This window comes from Primulina eburnea, chromosome 11 (genome assembly GCF_022965805.1).
Source record: "Primulina eburnea isolate SZY01 chromosome 11, ASM2296580v1, whole genome shotgun sequence".
Taxonomy (NCBI): domain Eukaryota; kingdom Viridiplantae; phylum Streptophyta; class Magnoliopsida; order Lamiales; family Gesneriaceae; genus Primulina; species Primulina eburnea.
Window position 1 is genome coordinate 19,956,477 of NC_133111.1, and position 17,651 is coordinate 19,974,127.

Here is a 17,651-nt window from a genome sequence, read left to right on the forward strand (position 1 = left end):
AAAGTGCGGAAGATAATGGCATCTACATAATATACATATCTGTATAAAAACTACATTTCAGTAGAAAAGTACAATACTGTACAACCTAAGTCTAAGGTTCAATTACTAAATTCAAGTAATAAATCAAGTCTGCTACAAGTCCGGAATCACCACGCTAAACTCGTCTTCTCTCGTCATCTTCTCGACCCTGATCCAGCCCCACCTGTTGTCATGCACACATACAAAACACGACAACAGCCGGATAACTCCGGTGAGAATAAATCCCAGTATAAAACATGGTAAGCATGTATATAAACAAACTAATTCATAACACATGCGATCATGTATAAACACAATATATTTCATAATCTATGAAATTAAGCATGCAGCTCAAATCAGATAAACATGCATATAAACAAGCTAAATCATAAAACATGCTAGCACAACTGAAAGCAATAACGATGGGTCCCATGATCTAGAAGCCACATCCATATAAGCATGAAGTCCAAATCAAATCATGTCTAGAATTGACTCGATCTATAACTCTAGGGATCCCGGTGTGAATAAGACGTCACTACCTACCCTCCCAATCGGGGTAATGTACGTCTCATTCCTAGACTTCGGTCTGAGCTGTATCAACGGCGGCAATAAGAGTAATACCTACTCCTATGCTGAGATACACCGAAACGTCTAGCTATTTGACAATGCCTGTCAAAGACTCTCCTATCTTAAATGCAATGAATAACAATCTGCAAATAAAGCATAATCATATTCATAACTGAATATCACAATTATCTTACCTGCTTGAATACAATTCTATAATCAAAGCATAATCAGGTAACAATATAAACAATAATCTAGTATGTGATTTTATTGGGAAACTCAAATTAATCTAATTTGAGTTATGCTTCCCGAATATCACATGAATTATACCTTTGTCTTCCTGATCTGATGAAGACGACGTCTCGAAGTCGAATTTGTCCATATCTGATCTGAAATGACAATAACAGATACACTGTATCAATGTGTAACCCAATTTACAATCTGTTCTGATCAATATCTTTATAAACTACAATCTGATTCATATCAACAATATCATGAGATAACAGAAACCAATACTGAATCTGATCAATCTGTACCAACTGATGTTTAGACGGCATAACATTACAGTCTTGTAACCCCGTCAGTCTTAACATCACAATTACACTACCAGAATTCCTAATAAATATCAGTACAATCTATAACTTCAGTATCTGTACCTTGTACAATGAATAACAGCATAATTCTGATAGCAATCTCAATCAACTCAACTCTAAAATTCATAACAATTCTATAAACAATCTGTTTCTAAATCTGACTTCGATTCTACAATATCTACGGTAGTAGAAACACCATATCCGAATCATATTCAATTCTAACAACATCATAAAATCAAATCTTGTCTAAACGTAATAAAACTTACGTCCAGTTGTAGCCTGTGTTGATAGGAACACAGTACCGAAGTCGGATTCCAATTCAGATAAACGATTTGCTCGTAAATCAATTTCTAAAGAAAAAGAACAAAGCTTTTCCCTAACCCTCGATTTCTTTCCCCTTTTCTGAAGATTTTGCATGCTGCTATATATATATATATACATCTCACGCATTCCAAGAGACAAGTGGCGATTCGACCAAATGCATGCCGCGCGCATATGCGCGACGCTTTCCGCGCATATGCGCCCATGGCTCGGGACGCTACGCGCATATGCGCGCAGTCCGTCCGCGCATGTGCGCGCATGCCTCGGCCACCTCCGCGCATGTGCGCGACTTCATCCGTGCATGTGCGCGAAAGGTGCTGCCAATCTCGCGCAAGACTCCACGCGCATGTGCGCCCTCTCACTTCTTGCACACACATTTCACACCTTTATCATGTGTCCTAGTCCGATCCGTTCCGTCTATAATCATCTCGATTAATTTTATAAATCATTTCAGATTAATCTCAATTTACAGTAATCATATCCAAATCATTTCAGATTACGGTAATTAAATTCTTGGGCATTACAGTGTTGAAGAAGGAACCCGATGTTTTACTCCCTTTGTCCCCAAAGCAAGTGTTGGAGGACCAATTGAAAAAAAAGAAGAGAGATGAGGCCGAAAAAAATATTTAATTAAAAAGTGATGATGGCATTGGAAAATAAAAATGAAATGGCTGAAAAAAAGAGTGACAAAAAAGGTGAGATAGCCATACAAAAGAAAAAAGAGAGGAAAGAAAATGAGGGGAAAAAAATGAGAGGAAAGAGGCCAAAAAGAAATCATACATGGCCCAAAAAAGTGAGTTGAAGCAATTGATGCACACACATGAACACTTGTGTTGATTCTTTACAAGGAGATCCTCCTTAACACAAGTGATATAGCCGGGTCCCTTCCGAGAATTGTTGTTTCACTCTTGCAGGAATTTGGAGATGTATTCCCGGAGGAGCTACCTCAAGGGCTACCACCATTGAGGGGGATTGAGCACCAAATTGATTTGGTACCGGGAAGTGCATTTCCAAATCGTCCAGCTTATAGAAGCAATCCGGAGGAGACCAAGGAGCTTCAACGGCAGGTAAGTGAGTTGTTAGATAGGGGTTTTGTGCGTGAGTCAATGTTTCCTTGTTGTACCTGTTTTACTAGTTCCTAAGAAAGATGGCTCATGGCGTATGTGCGTAGATTGTAGGGCAATCAATAACATAACCATGAAGTATAGGCATCCCTTGAAAGCGTACCGGTTACGGTGGCCGGAAGCGCAACGGAAGTCAAAAATTTTTAATTTAAATGCTAAGAATTTCGGCCACCTTGTTTTGTGCAACATTTACATTCAAACACCAAAAACCATGCATATGGTGTTTAAAGAAGATATTACCTATCAATCTCAAGATATTGATGAATGGCACCAACTTTGTTGTAAACAAAAAAGCTCTTCAAAGGAAGACAAGTCTACAAGCTACCTCCTTTCCTTCAAAATCAAGCCCACCACTTGCAAGCTAAATCCCTTTTTGTTTTGCACTAGAAAAACAAGAAGATTTTTCAAAGAAAAGAAGTTTGTATCTTCAACAACTTGAAGAACAAAAGAGAGGAAAAACTAGAGAGTGAATGGGAGTGGGATTTCGGCCAAAGGGGGGGAGAATGGAGTGGGGGGGAGACTAGCCTTGGTTGTTTAAAAAGTAGAATCACTTTTTGCATGCCATGCTTTGAAAACACAAAAAGTAGTCTCCCAACCCTTCACCTCCCATGCATGCATATTATATGGTTTTTAATCAAATTAAAAACCTTGGACTAAATTTAATTATCTCAAACATATTTGAGACTAATTAAACATTACTTGAATTTACCCAAGTCCCACTAGTTAAATAATTATTTTAATTGAGCTCTACAAGACTCAATATTATTTAATTAATTCAACACTTGAATTAATTTAATTATTTGGACTCTACTAGGTCCACTAGTGTTTAATTAATTCAACACTTGAATTAATTTAATTTAGTCCGTAATAATGTTTATGAAAATCATAATTTTCAAATACATTATTCACTTGGCCAAATTTTAATTTTAGGAACACTTCCATAAATTAAAATTTATATTTCTCTCATAGAAGTCATACTTCTATTTTTCCTTACGCGTATAGACTCATTTATAAGCTGTTCAACCCATTGAACTATTTTACTTCTCATCGGGATTTAGAAAGCTAGTACTTGTGTGGCCCTCAATGGTTCATTGATACAACTAACCGTGGATTCACATCTCCATGTGATTCGGACTAAACATGTCCTTATTCGAGCATACCCCAATTGCTACATTCTTACTTATCAACTCCTTGATAATAAGAACGTCAGAACTCAAGTCTGATAGTACCCAACCAATCACGTTAAACGCCTAGCAGCATCGCTTACGTGATTCCCTAGGTATCACATGATAGTGCCTGCAAGAACCATTCAATTATGGTTAGCGTACAGTACGGTCCCTTCAACTCATATATCCCGACCGATTCGACAACTATTGGTTTATCGAGAGTTGTCAATGAATCGATACTATGTGTCATGTCATAGTTGCATCGATGGTGTAATCTATGAAACCCCTTTCATAATTACAACCATACTCTGATCAGAGATTTCAAACTACACGTACATGAAAACACATAAGATATCCATACCCGTAGGTAAGCGGTGAATCCCCGACTACAATGCATCGACTCCTAAATGTTTCGCCGTAACACCCAACCTTGCCACCTGATGACCCCACAAGAGTCGGTAAACAAGTCAAAGTGAAACGCTAGCACATAGAGTCTCAATGTTGTCCCGGGTCATAAGGACTAATGGTGTACAACCATAAACTAGGACTTTTCCACTCGATAAGTGAGAACCACTTGGAAAGTCCTTTATAGAGGGTTGTTCAGTGCACTCTACCAGGAGCACCTATCTGCATGCTCGGACATCACAATGTCCCCTACCAATGAAACATGGTACTCACATCGCAGATACTAGTCTCTAACTCGAGCGGCCTATATCCTTATTATTGGCGGCTGAATTGACTAGGAACCTGTTTAGAATATACAGTATTACAAATATGAGTTTCATGATACTCATCATATGAGCATCTCATATTCTTTCTACTATTTGTATATTCAAGGACTTTATCTATGCAACTTGCATGGGTATACAGATAAAGATGCGCCAATATAATAAATTCAAATATTATTAAAATAAAGATCGTTTATACATAGAGTTTCATCGTGAACACTCGGCCAACACTTGGCTCGATGTGCACCTACTCTAACAATCTCCCACTTGCACTAGAGCCAACTACCCATATACTTCAGACCCATTGATTCGCGATGCTTCTCGAATGATGGTCCTGGAAAAGGCTTAGTTAGTGGATCAGCAACATTATCGGTGGAGCCGACTTTGTCGATCGACACTTCTCCTCGTTCCACGATCTCTCTGAGGATGTGGTACTTTCTCAATACATGTCTGGACTTCTTATGAGACCTTGGCTCCTACGCCTGAGCTATGGCTCCCGTGTTGTCACACATTACCGGGATAGGAGCAACTCCATTAGGAATGATGCCCAACTCTTGGACGAAATTCCTAATCCAAACAGCTTCCTTTGCTGCAGCCAATGCAGCAATGTATTCTGCCTCAGTGGTGGAATCCGCAGTACTGTCTTGCTTGGAACTCTTCCAAGAGACAGCAGCACCATTGAGCATGAATATGAATCCAGAGGTTGAATTTGAGTCATCAATATCGCTTTTGAAGCTAGAGTCGGTATAGCCTTCCAATTTTAGTTCTCCACCCCCATAGACCAAGAACAATTTATTGGTCCTCCTCAAGTACTTGAGGATGTCTTTCACAGCTTTCCAATGTGGAAGACCAGGGGTTCGATTGATATCTACTCACTACACTTAGTGCAAAAGCCACGTCAGGACGTGTGGATATCATTCCATACATGATGCTACCAATTGCCGAAGCATACGGAATTCGTGTCATCGCCGCTATCTCTGCATCAGTCTTGGGAGACATAGACTTGGATAGGGACACGCCATGACACATTGGTAGATGTCCTCTCTTGGACTCATCCATCGAGAACCGCTTCACGATGGTATCAATGTATGTGGACTGGGTGAGACCAAGCAATCTTCTTGATCTATCTCTATAGATCTGTATTCCCAATACAAATGATGCTTCACCCAAGTCCTGCATCGAGAACTTACTTGCTAACGATATCTTAGTTGATTGCAACATTCCTACATCATTCCCAATGAGTAGAATGTCATCAACATAAAGAACAAGGAATGTCACAGCACTCCCACTGACCTTCTTATACACACAGGGTTCCTCAGGATTCTTAGTAAAACCAAACTCTTTGATTGTACTATCTAATCTGAGGTTCCAACTCCTAGATGCCTGCTTAAGACCATAAATAGATCTTTGAAGTTTGCATACCATATGCTCACTTCCGATAGATGTAAACCCTTCAGGTTGAGACATGTAAATCTCTTCCTTAATATCCCCATTAAGGAAGGCAGTCTTGACATCCATCTGCCATATCTCATAGTCATACCATGCAGCTATGGCTAGCAAAATCCTAATGGACTTGAACATTGCAACTGGAGAAAATTTTTCCTCATAGTCTACACCTTGCCTTTGAGTATACCCTTTTGCTACCAATCGCACCTTGAAGGTCAATACATTCCCATCCGCCCCAAGTTTCCTCTTGTAAATCCATTTACACCCTATGGGAATAGTTCCCTCAGGTGGATCTACAAGATTCCACACTTGGTTCGAATGCATGGAACTCATCTCATATTCCATTGCTTCAAGCCATTTGGATGAATCGGCATCAGATAACGCTTCCTTGAAGGTCCTTGGATCACATCCAAGGTTAGGCTCATCATGGCCCTCTTCAAGAAGCAGACCATACCTCATAGGTGGTCTCGAGACTCTCTCGGATCTTCTAGGAGCTTGTATCTCCTCACTTAGCTCATTGGGTGTGGGTTCTACAACTGTGGTTGTTTCTCGAACCTCTTCGAGTTCTATCATCTCACCTTTTCTATCCAATAGAAATTCCTTTTCCAAAAAGGTTGCATTCCTAGAAACAAACACCTTTGTTTCTTGGGGATGATAGAAATAATATCCAACGGAATTCCTTGGATATCCCACAAAGTAGCATAAAATGGATCGACTATCGAATTTATCTCCCACTGCCTGCTTCACATAAGCAGGACACCCCCATATTCTAAGATAAGAATACTTGGGAGGTTTACCCATCCATATCTCATATGGAGTCTTGTCAACTGCCTTTGTATGGACATTGTTCAACAACAGTGCCGCTGTTTCAAGCGCATATCCCCAAAAGGATGGCGGCAACTCCGTGAACCCCATCATAGACCGAACCATGTCCATCAAAGTTCGGTTACGACGCTCCGAAACACCATTCAACTGTGGTGTAGCGGGCGGAGTCCACTGTGAGAGAATCCCATTCTCTCTAAGATACTCTTGGAACTCGACACTCAAGTACTCACCACCTCGATCCGATCGAAGTGTCTTGATGCTTCGTCCCAATTGCTTCTCTACTTCACTTCTGAATTCTTTGAACCTTTCAAAGGCTTCAGACTTGTATTTCATCAAATACACATACCCATACCTCGAAAAGTCATCGGTAAAGGTGATGAAGTAGGCATGTCCATGCTTAGTGGTGATGCTAAGCGGACCGCACACATCGGTATGGATCAAATCCAATAACCCTTTGGCTCGCTCCGCATGGCCCTTAAAGGGAATTTTGGTCATCTTTCCTTTTAGACAGGATTCACAAGTCGTGAGAGCATTAATATCGGACATATCAAACATGCCAACTCCCACTAGCTTGTTCATCCTTATTGAGGAAATATGTCCTAATCGAGCATGCCATAATTGTGCCGAATTAAGAGTATCTTGTTTGCGCTTATTTGTTGTTGTTATTGCTTGGACATTGTTAAGTGGAATATCTTTCAATTTTAAGGTGTAGAGATTGTTTTCAAGTTCTCCGGTACCAACTAAACATTCATTCTTGTAAATATTGCAAACACCTTTGCCAAATAAACAAGAAAATCCATCAATATCAAGCATAGGAATGGAAACAATGTTATTAATCAAGTCTGGTACGAACAAAACATCTCTCAAAACAAGCTTAAAATCATTGTTCAAACATAAATAAACATCTCCCACAACTTTGGCAGCAACCCTTGCTCCATTGCCCATCCTCAAGAAGGTCTCACCTTCCCTGAGCTTCCTACTTCTTTCCATCACCTGCAAATCATTACAGAGATGTGAGCCACAGCCAGTATCCAATACCCAAGAAGTAGAGTTAATGGAGATATTTACTTCAATGTAGAACATACCTTTGCCAGAACCCTTCTGGGCAAGATATTCCATGCAGTTACGCCTCCAATGTCCAGGCTTCTTGCAGTGATGACAGATGTCAACTGTCTTCTAAGCCTTGGCTGGCGCGGCTGCCACAACGGGACCCGGAGTCTGCCTCTTCAAGGGCACGCTCTTCTTGGGACGTTGGAAAGAACGCTTCTTTCCCTTCCCATGTGGATCGATCGTTCTTTGTGCCAGATGAAGAACCCACATAAAGAGCCAGCTTCTCCTTTTTGATAGTGGACTCAAAAGTCACAAGCATGTTCACCAACTCCTCAAGGCTGGCTCAAGCTTGTTCATATTGAAGTTCACCACAAAAGGAACAAATGAGCTTGGCAGCGACAGCAGCAACACATCCATGGTCAACTCCGAAGGCAATACCAAATCCATGCCAACGAGCTTGTCCATGAGCCCAATCAACTTTAGGCCATGCTCATGTACCGAAGCCCCATCTCGCATGCGTAAAGTGATGAGCTCCTTGACTGTGGCATGCCTTAGAGGCCGAGTCTGCTCACCAAAGAGCTCCTTGAGGTGCATATGAATGTCAGCAGCATTCTTTGCATCCTCGAATCTCCTCTGCAGCTCATCGTTCATCGAAGCCTGCATATAACACCTAGCCTTCAAGTAATGGTCGCACCAATCCTTGTAGGTCTGCAATTCCTCAGGAGTGCAGCTAGTCGGAGCCTCAGCAGGGGGCGACTCAATCAGTGTGTATGCAATTTTCTCCGAGTTCAAGACAATCTTTAGATTTCTTAGCCAAGTGATATAGTTAGGTCCGGTTAGAACGTGGTTTCGAGAATAACGGAAAACGGGTTGCGAATTGATGACATTGTCAAAGATTTGTACTGAAAAGTAAAACAGATAAATGTTAATGACTATTTTAAAATATTTAATAAGATATAAAGTTTGGACTTTTACTTTATAAATTGTCGCTCCCACTGTTTTGACATTTTCACTACCCTCTAGTGAAAACGGGAAACACTTTCCTCAGAGGGTACGTAAGGTCCAATTAGCGAATTGTGATCCCGAATAATATCAGCCAATCACAATTCCGAAAAGGTAGTTTCCAATTGCATCGCCATGCAACCCTCTACGTATACTTTTGTCTCACGTTTGATTAAGACCCAATAATATGACGTCGTTCATCTTTACGTGTCAAGCCTAACCCATCGATATTGAACCTTAATGGATGGTCGCCATGAGTTCCCTCAATAATATGAACCGAATTCATGGGAGTTCCACGTAGTTCACATCACCATGTCAATGAATGTCACAGCTTTCCGGCACCCAGGGCCCCCCCAATAATATGAGCCGAGCCCCGAGTACGGGTAGCGTTCATCATGCACCCATTGTCGATGGAAGACAAGGAAATTATAAACAAATTTATAATTCCCTTTTTCGGACTTTATAATAATTTTGAATCTTATTCAAAATGAGGGTTTTTAATTTTGAAAGGTCTCATCATTAATTTTATTTTAAAAGCTCTCCATGTTTGATCGTATGTTTGCCGGATTCATGCAACTTTGTTATTATCATAATAATAACGCACATACTCATTATTTATAACATATCATGCATATATTATAAACAGTAAACAAACAAGAATGATCAATCGCCCCAAAACTAATGTCCCGTGTGAGCTAAACACGGGCCTATGTCCAATCCTAGGGTAAATGCACGGGATGCAAATGCAACTATTACATTAGCTTCCAATATTTACATGTCTTCGATCTTCATAATCATCATGGCCACCATCTTCCAATCTTGATCATCCACTATTCTAATATTTACAAATAAATATCCATGGCACATAGGGATACATCTCATGGGGGTGGGAACGGGCCATAAACCAAGCCCACTTTATAAATTGATAATTATTACAATCATTCAACATCAAATATCCTAGCATACACCTAGCAATTTGGGCTTGGGCTTTTGATCATCCTTCATGCATAATATCACATATCATACACCATCAATTAATTATCACAATAATTAATTGATCCAATATTATATATCTTGATCCAATCACTAACCACCACAATTATAAATTAAATTAACAAAGTATACAAACACCTTTGTCTACTTTCAAATTAATTTATTTATAATCGAATTTCTTGTAAATCACAATTTACTATAAATAATTAAAGTCGTACTTCAATTATTTATTGTAAAAGAAAATATATGCAACAATTGCAAATTTAAACTTAAGGACCTAAAACTCATTTTTCACTAAAAATACTTTGGCCCGTTTAAATTTCACAAAATATGTTAGCCATCCAATGGCACAACAAATCAAGGCCCATGACACTAAGATTGTCCAAAACATTTTTTGGAAACCCTAGTCGTCATCACCGTCGCCGGAGCTCCGTCGCCGGATTCTGGCAACACCAATTTTTTTTTTATTTAAAATCTGGAAGTTTCGGGCAGCCCGAAGGCTGCCCCATATGCTGCCCGAAATTCTCGGGCAGCCCGAGATTCACGGGCAGCAACAAGCTGCCCGAAAAAAAAAAATTTTTGTTTCAAAATTTTGGCCTTGTGTATTCCTTGCAAAAAATATTTCTCAAGCGGTTAGAAATTGATCTCAACATAATATTACGTAAATATTACATAAAAACCGTAACCTAAGCTCGGATACCACTTGAAAGCGGACCGGTTACGGTGGCCGGAAGCGTAACGGAAGTCAAAAATTTTTAATTTAAATGCTAAGAATTTCGTCCACCTTGTTTTGTACAACATTTACATTCAAACACCAAAAACCATGCATAGGGTGTTTAAAGAAGATATTACCTATCAATCTCAAGAGATTGATGAATGGCACCAACTTTGTTGTAAACAACAAAGCTCTTCAAAGGAAGACATGTCTACAAACTACCTCATTTCCTTCAAAATCAAGCCCACCACTTGCAAGCTAAATCCCTTCTTGTTTTGCACTATAAAAACAAGAAGATTTTTCAAAGAAAAGAAGTTTGTATCTTCAACAACTTGAAGAAAAAAAGAGAGGAAAAACTTGAGAGTGAATGGGAGTGGGATTTTGGCCAAAGGGGGGGAGAATGGAGTGGGGGGGAGACTAGCCTTGGTTGTTGAAAAAGTAGAATCACTTTTTGCATGCCATGCTTTGAAAACACAAAAAGCAGTCTCCCAACCCTTCACCTCCCATGCATGCATATTATATGGTTTTTAATCAAATTAAAAAACTTGGACTAAATTTAATTATCTCAAACATATTTAATACTAATTAAACATTACTTGAATTTACCCAAGTCCCACTAGTTAAATAATTATTTTAATTGAGCTCTACAAGACTCAATATTATTTAATTAATTCAACACTTGAATTAATTTAATTATTTGGACTCTACTAGGTCCACTAGTGTTTAATTAATTCAACACTTGAATTAATTTAATTTAGTCCATAATAATGTTTATGAAAATCACAATTTTCAAATACATTATTCAATTGGCTTAATTTTAGGAACACTTCCATAAATTAAAATTTATATTTCTCTCATAGAAGTCATACTTCTATTTTTCCTTACGCCTATAAACTCATTTATAAGCCGTTCAACCCATTGAACTATTTTACTTTTCATCGGGATTTAGAAAGCTAGTACTTGTGTGGCCCTCAATGGTTCATTGATACAACTAGCCATGAGTTCACATCTCCATGTGATTCGGACTAAACATGTCCTTATTCGAGCATACCCCAATTGCTCCATTCTTATTTATCAACTCCTTGATAATAAGAACGTCAGAACTCAAGTCTGATAGTACCCAACCAATCACGTTAAACGCCTAGCAGCATCGCTTACGTGATTCCCTAGGTATCACATGATAGTGCCTGCAAGAACCATTCAATTATGGTTAGCGTACAGTACGGTCCCTTCAACTCATATATCCCGACCGATTCGACAACTATTGGTTTATCGAGAGTTGTCAATGAATCGATACTATGTGTCATGTCGTAGTTGCATCGATGGTGTAATCAATGAAACCCCTTTCATAATTACAACCATACTCTGATCAGAGATTTCAAACTACACGCACATGAAAACACATAAGATATCCATACCCGTAGGTAAGCGGTGAATCCCCGACTACAATGCATCGACTCCTATATGTTTCGCCGTAACACCCAACTGTAGCACCCCATAACTTAAATGGTATATGATATATTATATTTTATTACTAAAATTTATTAATTATTATATAATTAAATATTTATATTTAATAAAATAAAATGAATAACTAATATATTATTTATATACATTCACACATGCATACATACCTACATACCATCATCATAGTTGCTTAACCAACACACCACCTCCCTTCTTGCCCAACCGGTGATCAAGATTTGTTCATCATAGATTGGAGATAAGGCTTGATCATTGCCTATAAAATGAACCCTTCACTTCAGGAATTTCAAGAGTTCTCAGCCTGAATTTTCGAGTTTAAGGAGTGGGTCTAGTATAGGGTGGAGTGGTGAGAGTTTATAGCTCAAAAAGTAGAGAAAATGGGCCAAAAATATCTTTACATACCCAAAACCCTTCCAAATATTCTATAAAAATTCCACAACACTCTCACAATACCCAGAAACATTTCACAAAAGGAGGTGTCGAAAAATCATCAACCGATTTTTCGTTAAAATTCATAAATCGCTACTGTCCGGGAAGGGAATAGTGCCAGAAAACTCGTTTTTCAGGTACTGTTTTCGCTCCCATATTTCGTACTTTTCTTGACCATATTTCACCTTAGTTTAAATACAAAAGTTGTTCATTGCATGTCATACTTCTCATTCATGTCTTTGGTTTCCAGGAATCGGCCTCGGAAATAGTGTGTTCCGGCAGCCGAAGTCGGGGTGTGAGTTTTACTAGTTTTTCCTTTTCTGGCACGTTTCGGCTAAGAATTTCAGAAAACTTATAACATAAGAGTTGTAGGAAATCAAATTTTACGTCTTCTGGAAAAAGGGTGGCCGCGCGTGGTGGCCGGAAGACGGCCACGCGCCGCCGGAACCGGCGCGTGTACCCCACGCGCCGGCGAAAAACGAAAATTATATTTTTCGAAGCATGATCTGTATGATTCTAGGCTACTGTACAAGTTTCGTAATTTTTGGATGAGTATTGCATTTACTGTGAATTTTTAAAGGGAAATACTATGATTTTCGGATATGATATACTATCTATATGATCATATAAACCTTTGTATAAATGTTCATAGCTTTCAATACTTGAAAAATATATCATTAGAAGTAGCTATGAAGTTTTATAATTTTTCGACTCACAAGTTAATTATTATGATTTTTGTGAGTTATATATTAAATGTTATATATATCGATTAATGATAAAATAATTTCAAATATCGCCTATTTTGAATTTTTCAGTTATTATTATATTTAGAGTTGTTATAGGAAATATTTTAATTTTTGGAGTCAAATATTAATTATTGTAAATTTTAAAGATAGTTTTGACTATTAGAAAATAATTAAATAAATAAATAAAATAATTTTTATGAACTTTTAGTCAATAAATAAATTTTATAAAGTTAGATTCTTTATTATTTAGGGATAATCTATATCCAAAAGTGTTTACTATACTAATGATAATCACATTGGTCAATAGGATTGACTTGAACTTGGAACTCTCCCTCTCATCTATAGTAAGTCTCAAGGTGAGGAAATTCTTTATCGTTCTTCCTATATAGCCTTTGGCATTTGGCCTGGAAATTATGATATGATTTATATTCTTTAACGATATTCACTCTGATTATTGATTTCTTACGCATATGCATAAATTTTGTATCTTTGAATCGCGTTGATGCATATGAAATATGTCCCATTCTGAATGTCCTTTTTTTTTTATCTTACTGACTCCTTATTCATGACGGTACTACCTTTCTGAAATGAGTGAATGCTTCATTGTAACATTCTCAGTGTAATATCATCATACTAAATGTGATTCTTATCAAGCTTCTACTGAATGAGGTTTTGGTTAATCATCGAATAAATGAATGAATGACTGAATGATAAGGTGATTGACCAAAACAGAGCCTTGGACAACGGACTTTGGTCTGGAGATTGAGTCCATTGAACAACGTGACTTTGGTCCGGGTATATTAGTTCACTTGGCTCGTTATTCTTTACTACCATTATTTTGGTGTATTCATATAACCGAATGTTGATTCTTTTGTCTATTGTATCGTTCTTTCAAATTTGAGTATCATATTTACCTTCATTTAATTCTCACTAAGTCCTTAAAGACTTAACCTCTCTATTTTTCTTTATCTATTGTAATTTCCAGAGCCAGGTAACCAGGATTTGGATAAAGAAAGAAATGTCGATGTATGATCCGCCAGTTGTTGTCTGGAATAAATTGCTGGAAAGCATAATAAGTCATTTAGTCTATGAGTCAGTTTGTTTGAAATGTTTGTCATTATCACTATTACCATCTATGTTGTTTGGACATGTAAAACTTTATCGTAATTTACTAGTATTTTACGTCTCGCTTCCGCTAATAAAGTTCTTTGATAGTTCTTATTACTGCCTGTGATACTTCTAAAGAGACATAAATCTCTTATGAGGTATTATTAGGGAGTGTGGCATTCCTTGAGGTCTAGTTTCAAGATAGGGTGCCACAGAGGTGGTATCAGAGCCGCATCAGGCTAGGATAGGTTACCTAGAAATGTTTAAAAAAAAAAAAAATTAATTATAATTCTTTTAATATATGCTCATCACTAATTATTGTTTCCATAAATTTATTAATTTATCACAGGATGTCCGACTCTACCAGTAGCCAAGGAGATCATTTAAACACTATTTATGTCCGTACAGATTCCCCGACCTTGACGTTCACACCTGGAGATCGAGGTTTATCGTATTATCCCGACCATGTTACTCTTCAGATTGCTGAGGATCGTGATAGAGTGAGAGCCGCTAGGGCGACTGATCGAGTCTTTTTTGAAGAGGAGATTTATCGTTTAACTCGAGAGAATCAAGACATGAGGAACCAGTTAGCTATTTATAGATGGCACATTGATGCTATGGGGATTACGGAGTATTATCCCACTCCCTTGGAGGATGCACTGATGAGACAGATTCCACCCTATAGGGGTGACATAGGTCGAGCGGTGTATGAGAGAGATAGGATGATCTTGAGCCTGTCTGAGTTACACGGGTTTGTTGATCGAGAGGTGAGAGCCCTGCAGAGAGCAGAGTATTACTCTGAGATTCATTTTGACTATATTCTTACTCAGGTTCGTACTATGTTCGACTATGCCATTTATGGGTTAGAGCCAGTGTTAGCAAGTATTACCAGCCTTCGAGATGGAGCAGGACCTAGCAACATTCCTACCGAGCACCTAGCTGTTGATCCACCAGTCGCCCCACCAGTTGATCCACCAGTCATTCCATTTGCTGACCCACCAGTTGTTCCTCTTTCTGATCCACCAGTTCTTCCACTTCAGGAGCCCGAGTTAACCCCATTACCACCAGCTTTAGAGGAGGATGGGTGGCTTACAGACCTCGAGTACGAGTCTGACCCGGAGGAGTTTCCTGAGGAGCCGCCATTGATAGTGCAGCTAGGACCATTTTTGGGAGAGGACCCTTTACCTTTGCTTGGAGATATTGCTGATGAGGTTATCATCGAGATATCAGATGATGAGGTTGCATCCGTCGCCGAGTCGACTGTTACCACGGAGGAGTTGTCCTAGACTTTGATTATTAGTTGTATTGTTTTCATGAGGAAAAAAAAATCATCACCTTTTGTTTTTATCAATTAATGATATCTCATATCGGTAGGTCTAGAAAATTACTTGACGTGATAGCTTTTCTGACTGGATGGTAAACTCTTTAGTAGTTATCGATTTTCTCTATATATGATGACTGCTTTTGTGGTATGATAATTATATCATGGTATGTGTTATTGATTAGCTTAAACTGTTATGGCACAAATTCTTATTTATGAAAGAAAATTCCTACTATAGCAACTTCATGGCATCTTCGAATGGAAGCAACCAAGCAAGGAGCCAAGAAGAGCAAAATCATCAGCGTAGAGAGGAGCGCATACCACAAGAAGAACCTAATCCTCACCATATACTCGAAATGATGCAACAATTCTTTCAGTATTTCCAGAATCCACCAAGGAACCAGGATACGGGCGATCGGACCTTTGAACATTTCCTTCGATTCAATCCTCCAAGGTTCCAAGGGACCCCAGATGCAACCCAAGCTGAGTCTTGGCTGACCAAGATCAAAAAGATATTTTCCGTTCATAACTTCTCTGATGAACAAAAAATAAATCTATCTACCTACCAATTCGAGGATGCTGCATACAATTGGTGGAGAGTCACAGATCATCAATGGAACCGAAACAATACCCCCAGAACATGGGAGAACTTCACAAAAGAATTCGAAGGAAAATATATTACCCAAGTTGTACGAAACGCTCGAGAAAGGGAGTTTATGGACCTGGTTCAAGGATCTATGACAGTAGCTCAGTACGAGGCTGAGTTTCACCGCTTAATCCACTATGCCCCTCAATTCATGGAAGACGAGCCAAGGAAGACGAGAAAGTTCGTTGAAGGGTTAAAATTAGAGATCCGTTGGTCAACGCTATCCTCTGAAGTAACCGATTATAATATCGCAGTCAACCAGGCTCTACGAGTGGAATCGGAAATCAAAACACTCCTTAAGAGAGAAGAAGAAGAAAAAAGATCGCGTAACCCCAATTTCCCTGAAAATAACCAAAAGAAGAGGAGATATGGAAACGAGATTCAGCAAGGCAAGAAAGAAGGACCATCAAAACAAAATTTTCAAGGAGGAACTAACAAGCAAAGATGTGGATACTGTGGGTTAGCTAATCACAACGAAGACAAATGCTGGAGAAAGAATGGGAAATGCTTGGTTTGTGGAAGCGATCAACACCGTATTCAAGAATGTCCACAAAAATCTCGGCCCTTACCAGCTCCAACTGCTCAAAAACGGAAGATTCCAGCCAGAGTTTTTGCCCTCACAGGAAATGAAGACGATATCGATCCCACTGCTGTAGTTGAAGGTACAATTCTTCTTCTTTCAAAAACTGGAAAAGTTTTATTTGATCCTGGAGCGACACACTCCTTTGTTTCTAGCACTTTTGTTCACCATCTAGAGACACCATCTGTAAAGCTACCATATATCCTGGAAGTTAGTTCACCAATGGGAGATAAGTTACTTAGTGAAGTTCTTTACAAAGATTGTCCTCTAGAAATTGATGGGGAAACATATATGGCCGATTTAATTGAGCTCCCTATTCAAGGTTATGATGTCATATTAGGGATGGATTGGTTGTTTAGACATCAGGCACAATTAGATTGTTACTCCAAAAAGGTAAAACTCTCAAATTTGGGAAACAGAAAATTTGGAAACCACAAGGAGGAGTCTTTCCCCATAACATCAATATCTGCCAAAGAAGCCCAGACTATAATTAAAAAATGAGGGAAAGGATTTCTAGCATATTTAATCAACAAGCCACATGATCAACTTAAGGTATCTGAAATCTCTGTTGTTCACAACTTTCCCGAAGTTTTTCCGGAAGAAATAAATTCCTTGCCCCCGCAAAGAGAGGTTGAGTTCTCCATCGAGCTATCATCCGGAGCTATGCCCAAGTCCAAGACCCCATACCGAATGGCACCTGCAGAATTAAAAGAATTGAAGATCCAATTACAAGAGCTTGTTGACAGAAAATACATACAACCCAGCACATCACCTTGGGGAGCCCCGGTGTTA

General features: G+C 38.8%; 1 protein-coding gene across 1 annotated transcript; it reads left to right on the forward strand.

The window, feature by feature from the left end:
* Positions 1-15,878: 15,878 nt before the first annotated feature.
* On the forward strand, positions 15,879-17,360 carry LOC140805454 (uncharacterized). Its single transcript, XM_073161725.1, has one exon. It carries the CDS (start codon positions 15,879-15,881, stop codon positions 17,358-17,360), a length of 1,482 nt encoding a protein of 493 aa, XP_073017826.1.
* The last annotated feature ends 291 nt before the right edge of the window (positions 17,361-17,651 follow it).